We start from the raw sequence: 15,908 nt of genomic DNA, 5'->3' as shown, positions 1-15,908 counted from the left end.
ACTGTGCTGAGCCGTATGACTCAATAATTTGCTTGGGGGCCGCACGAGGCGATGACTCGCACTTTCCTATCGATAAAGCTTCCCCGGTTCCCTCCCGACACTCGCTGTCCATCTCTTCCCTCCTAGAATATCATTCACAAATCACCTTCTCATTCACCTATCCAGCTCCAGACCCTTATTGCCATCTTTATTCTCTTGTGTTTATCCTTACTCCCTACCTGATTCTCGTATTCAGACATAGAACTATGATTACACGAATACGTGTCTGAGTGCGCCAGCGGCGATCCATCTTCCCATCCGACCGAGTGACGCATCATATCGCAGATCGATAACGTGCCTTTGCTCCGAATTATTTTCTTTTGCCATCATCTTAATTATCGACCAATATAGTCATCAAAATGCGGACGGCTGAATCTAAGCCTTCGTTGCAGGAACGGCGGAGAGGCGAGATTGTGCGCATCCTCCCGCGAAGCAGTCTGGCATTCCCGCTAACACGTAGCGAACATATAGGCCCTCAGCGAGTTCGCCGAGTACGCTGAAAAGCAACAGGCTCAGCGATCGGCTCAGTATTTGCCCAGTGATAGTGGCTACGAAACAGCCAGCGCAGCTCCAGTATCTGAAGACCATGCCGAACTGGATATTCTCGACCAGCTTGACCTCACGGATACCCCGAAACCGGTCAAGTTGAAGGAGTTGCTCCTGGGCACTGGTGAACAGCCAGACCATGACATCCAAGTCCTGGCCAACATCCTACAGACGCGCATTGACGAAGGACATGGTGAGACTCTCTTCGACCTGGGCCTTGAGGATGGCGGGGATTCCATGTCCTTTGATCTTAGCCAGTGGAATACAGCCTTACAGCGCTTGCGGGAAGCGGCGGAAACCCTTCCTGCTCACTGTCGGATTCTTGTTACCTACAATGTTGGCGGGCCTGAAGAATCGCGCGTGAAGCATGAGCGAATCAGAGGCTCTTGGGGCAAGCTCTTGATCCGGCAGCCAGCGGGCACCGTGGAGGAGATGGCTGAGATCCGCATGGCAGTGGTTGGCAATGTTGACGCAGGTAAGAGTACCATGCTTGGTGTGCTGGTCAAGGGAAACTTGGATGATGGCCGAGGGAAGGCTCGACTCAATCTGTTCCGCCACAAGCACGAAATCGAGAGTGGTCGGACCAGCTCGGTAGGGATGGAGATAATGGGGTTCGACAGCCGTGGTGACATTGTAAGCAGCGCCCATGGCCGGAAGATGTCCTGGGAAGATATAGGAAGACGTTCCGCCAAAGTAATATCCTTCTCTGATCTTGCTGGGCATGAACGGTACCTGCGAACTACGGTTTTCGGCATGCTGAGCAGCAGCCCCAACTACTGTTTACTCATGGTCGCGGCTAACAATGGCCTCATTGGCATGAGCAAAGAACACCTGGGTATTGCTGTGGCTTTACACGTGCCGGTCATGGTAATTGTCACCAAGATCGATATTTGCCCACCGCAGATTTTGGAGGAGACCCTTTCCCAGCTCAGCAAACTTCTCAAATCGCCTGGTTCTCGTAAGATTCCCATTTTCGTGAAGGACATGGAAGAAACCATCAACACGGCGACACAGTTTGTGAGCCAGCGGATCTGCCCGATCTTCCAGGTGTCCAACGTCACTGGAGAGAACCTGGACCTTGTGCGGACGTTCCTGAATATCCTTCCTCACCGCGGCCAATACAATGTGAATGCTCCGTTCGAGTTCCTCATCAATGATACGTTCTCCGTGCCTCATGTGGGTACAGTTGTATCTGGGGTGGCCAAGTCGGGTGTGATACACGCTGGCGATACCGTTTTGGTCGGGCCTGACTCTCTCGGTCAGTTCACGACGACCACGATCAAGTCCATTGAGCGCAAGCGTATTCAGGTCAACGCTTGTTTTGCAGGCCAGTCGGGCTCGTTCGCCTTAAAACGTGTCCGACGGAAGGAAGTCCGTAAGGGCATGGTTGTTCTCAAGAAGTTGGACCAGCCCCCGAAAGTCTACAGGGAGTTCGTCGCTGAGGGTGCGTCTCCTAGTTGTTCCCTTTCTACTCATTCTGATGTACTGATTGTTTAGTCTTAATCATATCTCACGCCACCACGATCAAGCCTCGGTATCAAGCAATGCTGCATGTCGGCGCAGTAAGTCAAACATGCTCTGTCATTGACATTGATCGTCCCTTCATTCGGGGCGGTGACCGCGCGTTGGTTGCGTTCAGATTTGTACAGCGTCCCGAATTCTTGGCCCCCGGGGATCGAGTGCTTTTCCGGGAGGGAAAGACCAAGGGACTTGGAGTTGTCAAAAGTGTGGGATACGATCCCAAACAGCCATTAAACCCAGAGGCGAAGAATGCCGCGGAGATCAGCAAACAAGCCTGACAGGTTCCGTGGCTCTCTTACCCGATACATACACAGTTTGAGATCGACAGAGGCGTCCATATTCGGCTACGAGACCTTCGCAATTTCTTCTGCGCGAAGGTCAGGATTCATATGTGGCACTGATACTGGTTGTAGGGTATTGTATTACTGCGAATATTTCATAGTGTGTTTTCGTTATTTGCTTGCTTCTAGTGTGCATATTGTGGTGGCGTTCGAAGGAGGCAGACTAAGTATCTACGAGTCACCGTTCCAATTGTGCAGCCCCCAAGGGTCTCTCTCTTTGTCCATAGATTTCTAATTGACTTTGGTCTGCTGCTCCATCTCTTGCATTGTCGGTGCCAGTTGGTCGGTCCAGTGTTACCCACGTGACAGGTGACGTTCCTTGACGTCACGGGACGGAGTGATGACATCGCGGGTTCTGCGATCGACACTATGCCCTCCTCATATGCTTATCTGTTTGCGCTGCTTTCGCCTCGTGCCACTGACGTACTATAATGTATTGCTATTCTCTTGCCTTTCTAGAAAAACCGCATCCCGCAGATTAACCAGCCTTTTTACAATCCCACCCACAGCTCTGACGACACAAGGTTCTATGATTATCGCCTCCGACCATTCATAAACGAGGCGTCCAGCACTTCTGAAGTAGCTTTAGCTTACATTTCATCCAAATATCACACAATTGATTTCACACCACACATATAAACATGGAGACCATAAATCGAACTTTCAACAACGCCTCGAATGCTCTTTGGAACGAGGTCCATCCTAACCAAACCCCCGATAGCCAATCAAACCAGCAGCATGGCGATGAGCCTCTATCTGGAATCCAAGGCAGAGGAACTGCCACCGATCCTTATGATGCCGGAAACCGTGATGGTAAGAACCTCATTAATCACTTCATGCCTCGTCAGACGAATCACGAACCATTGAATGATCAAGTGAAGCTAACACCAATTAGAACAACCTGGTGCTCCCAGGACAAGGGATAACACTGCCGTCATCCCCGAACCACTTGCATCTACCGATGCTGATCACGCCCGCAACCCCAAGTCACCCAGCAATGCCGACTTCGGCCCCAAGAATGTTTTCATCAGTGAGCCATACCAGGGTCAGCAGATGAACTACCCCATAAGAGGTGCTTCCTCTGGTATCAAACAAGGGCAGTCTCAAGCTGCCGTTCCTGAGCAACGAACCCAGACCTCCACCTATGGTCAAGGAAGCCATGCCTCCGGTATGGGAAGCCAGTATACCCAGAAGAGCAGAGACACCGCGGGTTCGTCCTCGGCCACTAGTGGCGCGTATGCCTACTCTGGACAAGGAGTCCGGGACACCACGGATCTTCGTGAGGATGTCTCCGCGGCCAGGGATCAGGGAGTCTCGAGCAAGTCAAACATTTCAGGTCCTACGGGAGCCTATGCGTACTCCGGGCAAGGAGTGCGGGACAGCACTGACCTTCGTGACAATGTCCCTACGTCCAGGGATCAGGGAGCCTCGAGCAAGTCAAACATCTCCGGCCCTACTGGCACCTATGCCTATTCCGGACAGGTGGCTCAGGATGACGTGGATGCACAAGAGCAAATGAGGGTTCCTACATCGATAAAGAAGGATACGGCAAACCAACGAACCTCAAGCGCTGCACAATCTGCTCAGCGCATGCCAGATGACGCGGCCAAATCAATGCAGAAGGAGAATGAGTACGGCAGTAAAGCGGTGGCTGGAGGCATGGCTGGAGGTGTGGCTGGAGGCGTCATTGGACAACAGGGAATGAAGAGCAATGCCGGCCAAGGAGCTGTTCAGAGCGTCGATGACGACGATGTTAGAGCCCGCTCAATGCAGCAGGATACCACATCTCCTAGCTCAGCGATTGCGGGGACCCCTGTCGGAAAGCAGAGTGCATATGGCAACATCGATAAGGCACGGGATGCCCAACAGGAGAGATTGTCCGCAGCCAAGTCAACTCCATCAGCATCTGAGTCCACTCCCAGTGGAGTAGATTCAGTAAACGCAAGGAGCCAGGTGCCGAATAAAGAAGCTCGGGTTTATCAGGACAAATCAACACAAGATGAGAGCGGCGCCGCGGTTGGCTCTGCCCAGAAAGGCAGCGGCGCAGGAATGACCGAAGAAGACGGTGTTGACTCCAAGAAAGGCAAAGAGAGCGCAGATGACACCGGGGACAAGCTTCCCAAGAACACTAAAGTCAGCGAGGAGGCTCTGAAAGGCCCTAAGGCTCCTGCGCGGGAGCCCTACGAGTTTGAGAAGCGCCTGGATCGTGGGTACAGCCGCTCGAAACCATCAGGTTAGTATAGCAATGTCTTATCACTCAAGAAAATTTCGAGTTTGACCAACCATATTCTAGGACCCGATACCAGCAAAAGTTCCAGCGAAGGAGCCGCTGCCGCAGCAGCACAGAAGAACAAGGCCAACGGGAACGGTCACCAGCATCACGGCCCCATTACTCAGTTGAAGGAGAAAGTGTCCAAGGTTCTTCATCACAATGGTAACGGCAACGGCAACGGCACGAAGGCATAAAGGAGGTGGCTAATACGAAATTCTTACGTCCATTGATTCACGTTGAATGGTTGATATTTCAAGATTATATGCTTCCACGGATTCCACAATTTACGAGTATTATTGGATTTGGGAACTGGACACGGTCGGCGCAGTAACATTTGAAGTCATTTTCATGATTACGTTCCTTATTCAAGTTTGGGACACATTATCAGGAGGGAAAATGAATGTATTTTGTTCTTTTCTGGCAAATGTATTGATATCCTGGGTAGAATGCAATTGGGTTATTCTACAACCATATCGCCTCAATTGGATGTAATGCTGATAGCAGTCAAGTCCTATGGATTCAGCCACTCGTGAGCTACCATTGCAAACTTCAATGTTACACTAAATCCTCCCTGTAGAAATCTCATAACACGCGTGATCACTACCTCTAGCTAATCGGAGGGCGACCTCGTATATGCGATGCTCCTCCGATTGGGCTACTTCCTGCAACTTAAGATAGTGCCGGGTCCTTCTACTACTAGTTAATGTCGTGTTTAAGGCCGCGCTGACTCCCCATCATCAACAATATTTTGTCTGCTTCACCATTCATCACTTGTCTCAATGTCCTCATCTTCCGGGACTATCGCTCCTAAACCTCGTCGACGACGTGACAAACCTCAGTTTTCGTGCATTGCATGCCGCCAGCGCAAGACTCGATGCGATCGACTACAGCCCTGTACCAGCTGCGTCGCACGCGGTCACTCATGCGTCTATGTGGCCCGGAAGCCACCAGCATCCTTATTGCATCCTACACCCGTTGGAGCACCTGCAGGACTTCATGACCGGCTAGTCCACTTGGAGCGTCTCGTTAAGTCTTTGATGCCCGACGGAGTTAACAATGACGAGGTCCGACAGCTTGCCACCCCGGATAATACTCCCAGCAGCAGTACTCGACCAGGGCCCGGTGGTGGTGTCCTAGATACACAGTCGGATTGCGGCAGCATGCAAATCACCGACTCAGAGCTTCAGTATGTGGCCGGTGAGCACTGGATAGCCATTCTGGATAGCATTGCCGACCTGAAGGCGCACTGTGATCGTGAAGAACAAGCCAGACTGGCCGAGTCTATTGAAGAAATGAGTGTGAAACCGGCCCACAGACATGCGTTATTGCTCTACGGATGTGAACGAGCTGCCTCGCGGGCTGAAATTATCGCCGCACTGCCACCGAAGGCCGCTATTGACCGGTATATTTCGAAGTATTTCAACTATCTCGACCTGGTCGCTTCTGGTGAGAACCCCCTGTGTCATATCCCGCTCTGGCGACAGTATCACTGACTTGGGATGATTAGCAGCGGTCCACGGGCCTAGCTTTCTTCAAGAGGTAAGTTAATACAAACCAAGCAACATCACCGAGCATTCTTCCAATCGTTACTAACAAACGCCATAGTACGAATCCTTCTGGACCGACACCACAAGCACGCCAATAGTATGGATTGGCCTCCTCTTTAGCATGATCTGCCTAGCGGTAATGGCCTCCGACGTAACCGACAGCTCCGAAGAAGAGCAGAAAGCCCTCCAACTCGAACTCTACCGGGAAAAGATCGTCCAGTGCCTCATGATAGGGGAGTATACCAAGCCCGGCCCCTACGTCCTCGAGACCCTAGTCCACTACGTATACGTCGAGTACGGAATCAACCCGGACGCGAACCGCAACATCTGGTTCCTACTCGGCCTCGAAGTCAACCTCGCCATGCGAATGGGCTACCATCGCGATCCCAGCCACTTCCCCGATCTTTCCCCACTGCAAGGCGAAATGCGCCGTCGTCTATGGACCACCGTACTAACAAGCGACATCCTCCTATCCAGCCAAATGGGCATGCCGCGAATGATCTCCGACTGGAAATGGGATACCGCCGAGCCACGAAACCTCTTCGATACAGACTTAACCCTATCCCTAACTACACTACCCCCCAGTCGACCAGAAACAGAACACACCACTACACTGGAACTCATCGCGCGAAGACGCATGCTCCTAGCCCTAGGCAGTATATCCAACCTAGCAGACGCAGTCCAACCAGCAAGCTATGCAGAAGTAATGCAAGCGGACAAGACCCTCCACGACACCGTCTCCAACATCATCCCTCCCCCTCTCCGCTTCAAACCCCTACAAGCGAGCATGACCGATTCCTCACAGGTGATCATGTCCCGACTATTCCTCCAACACCTTTTATACAAAGGGCAAATCATGCTCCATCGCCGGTTCCTCAACCTAACCACTCCACCGGCCGGTGGTGAACCACACCCAGAAAATCCGAAATTCGCATACTCCCGCACCGCCTGTATCGACGCATCACTCGGCGCTCTACGCATCCAACACATTCTCGACGAGGAGACTTGCAGAGGGGGTCAATTACATGATATGCATTGGCGGATCACGTCTAGTATGACGCATTTGTTTCTGACCGCGACGATGATTCTTTGCTCGTTGGTGCATTGTGGAGGGCCTTTGGATAGGGGAGAGGAGGTGCTGGGTGCCTTGAGAACAGCGAGGACTATTTGGTTGCGTCGAGGGTCGACGGCGACTTCGCGCGAGGCGGCGAGGGCCGCTGGGGTTGTTGGTCTTACTCTTGCGGGGGTGGGGGAGCGTGATAGTATTGAAGGGGATGGTGCGGATGGGAGGGTGTGTGGTGGTGATGGCGATGGTGACTTGGGGGTGGGTCAGAGTATGGGTGTAGATGGAGGTAAGTTGAATGGTGTGGTTTAGGTTTATGTTTGCTTGCTTGCTAATGGGTAATGTGGTGACTAGTTGATGATTATGTGATGCCGTCAATTTTAGTGCCAGAAGACGGCGTGGGATTGGATTTTGCGTTCTCCATGGATGATTGCTTGCAGATGCAATGGCCGGATGCGGAGAAGTTTGATACTTATTCCCGCTGAGGATATACCAGTTTAGTATGGGAATGCGAAGTGTGATGATTGGCAATTGCTTGATTGTTGCACATGACTCTGATATATGGCCACGTTGTTGGTCTGGCAGTAATCAGAGGTACCAATAGACATACTAAAGCCTCCCACAATCCGTATGATGCTAGAAGCTTTGTATCGTGTTTAAACAATTCTATGTGGCTGTATACAATGTCTTTACCGATGGTCTAAAAGCATGATAGTTAACCGAGGATGACAAGGCTATGTCCTCTCGGTGGCCCTCCTTCTCCGTCTGCTCCTCCTAGAGCTGGTGATCAGCCGTTTCTGGGCAAGCAACACCAAGTAACGCTGCAGCTTGTCGCGCCTGTGGGGGGGTTAGTGATGCTATTCACTGACGCCAAAGTAAGACTTACATCAAGAAGATGGTTGTGACGAACACAAAAGGAACGGCAATCATCCAAAAGTATCTGGAGTTTGAGTTAGTCATTGCTACAAGACGGACTGATAGACATACGCATCGCTATGTTCTATGCCAGCGAAGGAGGTGAAGTTCATGCCAAAGTAGCCCTGATTTACAGTCAGATAAGCATTGTATGCAAGCGAAGAAACACGCACCGTTAAGAAGGTAAGTGGAAGATAGAAGCATGTCACAATGGTGAGTTGCTTCATACTCTCATTCTGATAAGCGCCTAAATACTGTAAGCCTCGGACGATATCCCGATGGCATGATTCACACTCACCAATAGTATTGAAGATCAGGTCGATCATATTGTCAGCAGCCCTTCTCATTTGATCATATCCTTCCACTATGGTTATACAATGGTCTAGCGCATCTCCCAAGTATGTATGACACATTGGACTGATGGAGACGCTCGATCCGCTCAGGCTTTTCAGATTTGGTGTGGCCGTTCCAATGTATGGACCCCAATCATTGGTAGGAGTCGCAGTCCCGACATTCCTCAACACTCCCAGCCCAGGAGTATGCACAGGGTCGGACCGGTGGTCACGAAGGGCATTGATGACAGTCGCGATTGGTTGCATGCAGTTTCGGAGGATTGCAATTTCTGAAGTGAGGACATACAAGCTTTTGGACTGATCCACGTCTGGATCTGTCAGTACCTCGAGCTCAAGGTCACCAATAACATCTTGATAAGCTGTGGTCACTGGTATGGCCAAGTCTATGATAGCATCCAGAATGGCTTGCACGACCATACTAGCATCACACGACTGGCGCAACATCGTCTCCGGGGTGCTGAGACGTCGGACTATTGGACCCTCAATATCATCGGCACTCGTTTCAAAAAAGGAAGTCACCGTATTATCCGCATGTAAGAAAATTGAGACCTGTTCCAGAGTAACACAGAGTCCCTTTGCCGCCAGTATAGCATGGCGCTCCATGAAGGCTATCCGGTCCTCGTTCGGGCCACCGCGGTAACGTTGGATGCTACGAGGCGTGAACCTAACGTTGGCACCATCATCGATATTAGTTGCCTTGGAAGTAGACTTCCCCCTACCTGAGGGGGCATTCTTTCCAGGGTATTGTTCATCAGGGCTGTCCTCGCGGGTTTTTGGCCGGAAAAGGTCTTTCAATGCTTCCAACACAAGTGTTCTTTTAGTAGGCCTTCTCAGGGAAATGCTGCTTGCCGAACTTTTGCGCTCATTCGTCCAGTGTGTATTTTCATCTTCCTCATCCTCAGAATCACTGTCATCTTCTTTGAGTTTTATCAATTTCTGAAGCTTTAGCACAATGTATGCATGATCGGAGTACCAGTCAACTTTGGTGCGATTTGTTGCATTGATCAGGTCCTCGACCGCGAGTCTGTGCAGGCCTTTTTCGTTACCCAAGATCCTTATAGCATCCCAACTGAGTCCGTTGACGTTGATCCATCTGCATTGTACCCAAGGCTCTCTTTCCCGCGCAAGAAACGGCTCAAGGGTATCATTGTCGAGAACATATTGCCTCATTTCATGTTGCGAAAAGTCCACAACAGTGATTTCACTTGTCCCGTGTAGCTCTGCAGGCGTTGAGGCCATCCATTCCGTGCTATAAGCAGGAAGCGGCTGGCTTGGATCGATGCCTGGTTCTGTCCCTGGCTGCCAGTTCGGATCGAGCGCGCCATCTTCGCGATAGTATGAGCGAGCGGTGGTGGAGCGTCGAAGTCGATTTCGGACAGTTTCACGGGAGTTGAGCCTGGCGGCCGTGGTGAAAGTTTCAGGGGGGGGCGAAGGCGGCACCTTAGAAGTTGGAGATATGGGCGGATTGGGGGTGCGTGGATTTGCCTCGATATCAGCTATGTCTTGAGACGACCGCAGTCCCGCTGCCGACTGCGCATGATCTTGCGAGTAGATACTCATGCTTGCGATGTAATCAATGCTGCTAGTGGGTGTAGTAGAGGCACTCAGTAAGGGTGAATCGGTGCCAGTAATAAATGGCACTCGCAAGCATTGACATATGCCATACTGATTCACAGAGGTGGAATAAAAGTAACACAGAGCTGGCAAAGGCTAGTGGATATAAGCTTTTGAATAGGAGAGAATAGAAGGGAAAGATGGCTAAGACGGAAAGAGCGCGAAACTGAGATTCTCCTTCGCGGGGGAATGACGTCGCCGCGGGACACGGACCCAACTGGCTGTTCCATCGGCAAGGAAATCCGCATTCTTTAAAGATCGACAGATAGTAAAGTAACAGAGTGCTGCTTACACCAGAATTGGAAGGGAAAATACGGAGTAGATAAGTTTTCATCTCATTAGTGGATGGACAAGCTACTACTGCACGATCAGTCTTGGCTTCTGTAAGCTTATTCCTTAAAGCCCGGGCGCGACATTTAGTCTATGCAAGAGCCGTGGTATCCTCCGGGCCACGCCCCAGGATTTGTCTTCCACACACACACAGTATGCTAAAGTATGCCGAGAACGCCTGAAACGAGACACTCGCTGTAACGATCTGGTCGGATTAATACAAATTTCGCCGTGTCACGGCGAATCTTGCCTTGGTCCCCTTTTCCAGGTTCAAGCCAAGGTTTCTAGAATCCACCAAGCTGAAGTCACCGGTGTTATCCCTCATGGGTACTTCACAAGAGCAGGGTCTTCAACACAGAGGTAACTGGCCCGATAACCATGATGCGAGGAAGTAAATGGCAGCTGTACATTCACTCCCATACCTTCAAGTCGTCACATTTCCCTTCTGTAGCCCATAATGCTCCGAAAGCGAGTTGGGCGTTGCTGAATGGAACGGTCATGAACTGATATGCACAATGACTGCTCATTGCGCGGTCTCTGTCCTCTTTCTAGTCGTAAGTTTGATTTGAAGAGGGACGAGATTCCTCTTCGGACCGGGCAAGTCATTGCGCGAGAGGTATTTTCTGCACACGGGGCAAGTGCCCCGTGGGCCTTTCCCAGACATATCCGACCGTTGTGCTTCGCTGAACTTCAGGGTATCCATAATACATTTGTGACAGAAAAGATGTCCTTGATTGAGTCAGCTAGATAGCCCGCAATATCGCAACAAAACACTTACCACATGCAGTACTGGTAGCATCAACCGGGGTGTCCATGCAGACAGGACACTTGTATGCAAGTAGAACAGACTCCCCGTTGTTATGATCTAGGGACTGCTGTGCGAGGATAACATCTGCTCGTTGTTTGGCTTGTGTCCTTGACACAGGGTCCATATCCTCTGCCGCCGTCAGGTCAACTGCATCCGAGGGTGCATTCTCCTGTCGTCCAGAATGACTGGTACGACGGCGCTTCTTTTGGTGGCCAGAGGCTTCTAGTGCGTCTATGCTTTCGTGAGATAGCCGACGATGAGCGGGGGGTGAGGGTTCTAAGGAAAGGTGACGAGCAGCTGAAGCCCGACGCCTGGGAGATGCGCTTTCCATTTTAATCAGTGCTTCGAGAGTCGATTGGATCCGTACTGTCGGGACTAGTGAGGGAGTGAGGGTAAACTCCGTAAGAGCAGCCAGGCGCTGAGAAGTGCTCTGTGGTTGTGGTGAGATGTCAAGAGACTAGAAAATCCTGTACCTCGGCGGGTAAATCTTGCTGCTTCATCTCCCAGACAGTACTGAGCAAGCTCGTAGCGCAGGTAAGCGAGAAGTGCAGTTAAGGTGACGAGGGGAGGCGAGGCGATCGGAGAAATAGTTGGCGGCTTATCGATGCCCGATAACACTCGGCTGCCCATTGGAGTAGGCGGTGACATTTATCCGGAGAGAGGATAATCCGGGAATCTTCCATCATGACGCTGGGATTATTCCGCGATAGGAAAGAAAGTACGAGCGCTCCTGGAAAGCCGGCCTCCCTCTCGTCGCATTTACTATCACGCAGCATTGGCTGCGACGCCTACGTTACCATGTCATGGGGATAATTATCTTTCTATAATTCATGAAGAAAATGCTCTGGAGTCATCCCTGCACTCCCTGTCGTAGGGATGTCCTACGCTTTTGTTCGCAGAGATTGCGCTCGCCACGCATCGTACGGCCACAATCTTCATCATTGCTAGCAAGGTATCTTGCGACACAGTCTGTAGCGCATACTTCTGATGAGGCACCTAAACGGGAATCTCTTGCAGGTGGGTGTTTCAGCTGTTTTGAGTTGCGAAAGCCCTATATACTGATTTCGCAGTCCCCGCTTCCGCTAGGTTCAACGAGATCGGAGTCCAACAATTAAGCGACCATGTCTACTCCCAAATATTTCTTCAGAAAGCAGAACCGCCAGATCCCAGTCTGGTCGCTTTGTCAAAGGAACATCTGTCAAGGCACGATTTACTTGGAAAGTCACAAGATGCCGCGGAGCCCATCGCCTTTGACATGCCCGCCCTTCAAGGGCAATCGCTTGATGAGCATTTCTACAAACTGGGAATGGATGCATCGGAGCCCTATCTCGCCTACTCCAAACAGTACGCCGTGGTGAACTCTCCGGAGAAGCCGCGCAAGTGGATTAAACGCAGTGGATGGACAAAGTACAGCAGCGACGGCTCGTGGGAAGCGGTTGATGCACCGAATGAGGCCATGTTGACGTTCGACACCGAAGTCATGTACAAGGAGCATTCTTTTGCTGTTATGGCTTGCGCTGTTAGTCCTACGGCTTGGTATGCTTGGATATCGCCCTGGTTATTAGGAGAGTCGGAAAACCCGGTCCAGCTCGTTCCCCTCGGAGACCCATCGAAGCCGCGAATTGTCGTGGGCCATAATATTGGTTATGATCGCGCTCGCGTTCTTGAGGAGTATGATATGGCCCAGTCTCGCAACTTCTTTCTTGATACCATGTCCCTTCACGTGGCTGTGAATGGTATGTGTTCACAGCAGAGACCTACCTGGATGCGGCACAAGAAGAATAGGGACTTGAGAAACAAGATCGCGAGTGAGAGTAATTCGGTTGAGCTGGCAGCCCTACTAGAAAGTAAGATGCTCAGTGATGAGGAAGAAGAACTCTGGGTAGGAAGGAGCTCGGTGAATTCGCTTCGTGACGTGGCCAAATTCCATTGTGATGTTACGATTGACAAGGCGCAACGTGACTATTTCGGTGAACTTGACAGAGACGGAATTCTGGGGAAGTTGGAGGAACTGCTCGATTATTGTGCAGCGGATGTGGCCATTACCCACCGAGTGTACAAGAAAGTATTCCCTAACTTCCTTGAAGTCTGCCCGCACCCTGTCAGCTTTGGCGCCCTTCGACATCTCTCTTCGGTAATTTTGCCAGTAAATGAGACTTGGAAGGAGTACATCGCCAATGCGGAAGCAACCTATCACCAGCGTCTTGAGGATGTTCAGCGAAAAATGATCGAACTTTGCGAGGAAGCTTTGAAAGTCAAGGACTCTCCGGACATCTATACGAATGATCCCTGGCTGCGGCAGTTGGACTGGTCCGGCCAGGAGGTGAAGATGGTCAAAGGAAAGAAGAAAGGCGACCCTCCGCGACCCGCTGCCAGGCAGAAGAAGCCGGGTATGCCGAAATGGTATAAAGATCTGTTCGCCACCAACACATCAGACATCAACTTGTCTGTGCGTACTCGCATCGCGCCTATACTTCTCAAACTTTCCTGGGACGGTTACCCTTTGACATGGTCTGATAAGTATGGGTGGACTTTCAAAGTCCCGCGCGAGCTTGTCAAGAATTATGAGAACCAGCCTGTCGTTCTATGCGACATGTCCGAGGAGAAGAATCCCGAATTGCAGAATGACAGAAAACATGTTTACTTCAAACTTCCGCACAAGGATGGTCCTCAAGCACGGTGTACAAACCCTCTAGCGAAAGGGTACATGCAGTATTTTGAACGTGGAACGCTCTCATCCCAGTACGCCCTCGCCAAGGAGGCGCTAGAAATGAATGCATCCTGCTCTTACTGGATCAGTGCTCGTGACCGTATCATGGGCCAAATGGTAGTTTACGAGGACGAAGTGCGAGACCAGACATCGAGTAGCAAGACAGACCACCGGCTCGGGTTCATCCTGCCACAGATTATTCCAATGGGAACCATCACCCGAAGGGCAGTGGAAAACACTTGGCTTACAGCCAGTAATGCGAAAGGGAACCGTGTCGGGTCTGAGCTCAAGGCCATGATCAAAGCTCCGCCTGGCTACTCTTTTGTCGGCGCAGATGTCGATTCTCAGGAACTATGGATTGCCAGTCTTGTTGGGGATGCCCAGTTCCAGATCCACGGCGGCAACGCCATCGGGTTTATGACACTAGAAGGATCGAAGGCAGCAGGAACGGATATGCATTCACGAACTGCCCAGATCCTGGGTATCTCACGTAACGATGCCAAGGTGTTTAACTATGGACGTATCTATGGAGCTGGCGTCAAATTCGCCGCTACTTTGCTGCGTCAATTCAATCCGTCCATGTCAGAAAGGCAGACCCAGGAGGTTGCAACAAAATTATACAAAGAAACGAAGGGTACCCGTACGACTCGCCGTATACTCTGCGAAGGTCCTTTCTGGAGGGGCGGGACCGAGTCGTTTGTCTTCAACAAATTGGAAGAATTCGCTGAGCAAGAGAGGCCCAGAACACCTACTCTTGGAGCCGGAATTACTGAAGCTCTGATGCGGCGTTTCATTAACAAGGGAAGCTTTATGACATCGAGGATTAACTGGGCCATTCAGTCGTCTGGCGTTGATTATCTCCATCTCTTGATTGTCGCTATGGACTACCTCATTCGTCGCTTCAATATCGCCGCTCGTCTGGCAATCACTGTCCATGACGAGATCAGATATCTAGTCAAAGACGAAGACAAGTATCGAGCTGCGCTGGCATTACAGGTTGCCAATGTGTGGACCCGCGCGATGTTCTCGCAGCAAGTCGGGATCAACGACCTTCCCCAGTCCTGCGCGTATTTCTCAGCTGTGGACATCGACCACGTCCTGCGGAAAGAGGTTGATATGGACTGTGTAACCCCATCCCACCCGCACAAGATTCCCCACGGTGAGAGTCTTGACGTCGCTCAGCTCTTAGACAAGAATGAAAAGGCATTCCTTGATCCCACCATCACCCCCATCTCACCACCCAACCCTCAGCAATACCAGTACACGCCACGACCGTCAGTCATGTCCGCACTTCAAACTTCTCACCCAGCTTTTATCCGCGCTCAGATCTCGAAGGACGACAACGAACTCCGAGACATAATCAAGGATCTTACTAAACAAAAGTCCACGCTGACGCCCCCAAACGCGCGTTCGCCCATCAACCGTGCAAGAGCCTCTGGCTCGGTGGCAGCAGAACCACAAAAGGCCATTCTGATGGACATCGGACCAAGTCTCTATCCTGATTTCAAAAGCCTTCCCCAAGGGAGCCGGTCTCCCCAGGTTAGCTTCAACCGTCAGAATTGGAAACCGAGACCATCGGCCCGAGCTTAGTGGTCATGCATGGGCATATTCTTCCTCTCAACCCTTCACCGTTATATTGTATATATTAGCTGACTTCATCATTCTCTGAGAGCTTTCTTTTTCATCTCATCTTTTGGATCTTCTTCTACGGGTTGTCTTATGTCGAAAACCGTTCGTGAAGCATTGGGCGGCGTCCAGCGGATTCACGGACCATCATCTATCATCTATGTCAGAGTAATCGTTGAGGTGTTCCTATGGTGGTATTAATCATGATCTTAAGAACAAGCAA

At 51.0% G+C, this 15,908-nt stretch overlaps 5 protein-coding genes across 5 annotated transcripts; 4 read left to right on the top strand and 1 right to left on the bottom strand.

Moving 5' to 3' along the window:
• The first annotated feature begins 80 nt into the window (after positions 1-80).
• Positions 81-2,478, top strand: BO83DRAFT_117959 (putative GTP binding protein (GTPBP1)). Its single transcript, XM_025525989.1, has 3 exons — positions 81-452; positions 511-2,029; positions 2,083-2,478. Exons 1-3 carry the CDS (start codon positions 399-401, stop codon positions 2,382-2,384), a joined length of 1,875 nt encoding a protein of 624 aa, XP_025384735.1. The 5' UTR covers positions 81-398; the 3' UTR covers positions 2,385-2,478.
• Positions 2,479-3,088: 610 nt separating this feature from the next.
• On the top strand, positions 3,089-4,913 carry BO83DRAFT_430324 (uncharacterized protein; the record flags this gene model as incomplete). The annotated part of the gene is made up of 3 exons (XM_025535516.1): positions 3,089-3,260; positions 3,343-4,680; positions 4,741-4,913. The coding sequence occupies 3 exons, from the start codon at positions 3,089-3,091 to the stop codon at positions 4,911-4,913; spliced, it is 1,683 nt and encodes a 560-aa protein (XP_025384734.1).
• A 585-nt stretch (positions 4,914-5,498) lies between these two features.
• BO83DRAFT_452833 (putative transcription factor) lies at positions 5,499-8,262 on the top strand (the record flags this gene model as incomplete). The annotated part of the gene is made up of 4 exons (XM_025536876.1): positions 5,499-6,165; positions 6,230-6,258; positions 6,325-7,618; positions 7,684-8,262. 4 exons carry the CDS (start codon positions 5,499-5,501, stop codon positions 7,812-7,814), a joined length of 2,121 nt encoding a protein of 706 aa, XP_025384733.1. The 3' UTR covers positions 7,815-8,262.
• Positions 7,856-11,906, bottom strand: BO83DRAFT_410778 (cora family metal ion transporter). Its single transcript, XM_025534250.1, has 7 exons — positions 11,320-11,906; positions 11,173-11,270; positions 8,543-10,127; positions 8,418-8,491; positions 8,317-8,369; positions 8,216-8,269; positions 7,856-8,166 (listed from the first exon to the last, which is right to left on the bottom strand). Exons 1-7 carry the CDS (start codon positions 11,678-11,680, stop codon positions 8,064-8,066), a joined length of 2,328 nt encoding a protein of 775 aa, XP_025384732.1. The 5' UTR covers positions 11,681-11,906; the 3' UTR covers positions 7,856-8,063.
• Positions 11,907-12,096: 190 nt separating this feature from the next.
• Positions 12,097-15,901, top strand: BO83DRAFT_367732 (DNA-directed DNA polymerase gamma MIP1). Its single transcript, XM_025529773.1, has 2 exons — positions 12,097-12,366; positions 12,420-15,901. Exons 1-2 carry the CDS (start codon positions 12,180-12,182, stop codon positions 15,647-15,649), a joined length of 3,417 nt encoding a protein of 1,138 aa, XP_025384731.1. The 5' UTR covers positions 12,097-12,179; the 3' UTR covers positions 15,650-15,901.
• The last annotated feature ends 7 nt before the right edge of the window (positions 15,902-15,908 follow it).

The sequence above is a fragment of the Aspergillus eucalypticola genome (genome assembly GCF_003184535.1).
Source record: "Aspergillus eucalypticola CBS 122712 chromosome Unknown BO83scaffold_26, whole genome shotgun sequence".
Classification (NCBI taxonomy): domain Eukaryota; kingdom Fungi; phylum Ascomycota; class Eurotiomycetes; order Eurotiales; family Aspergillaceae; genus Aspergillus; species Aspergillus eucalypticola.
The sequence above is the reverse complement of the archived record's forward strand: the minus strand, read 5'-3'. Positions and strand labels throughout refer to the sequence as shown.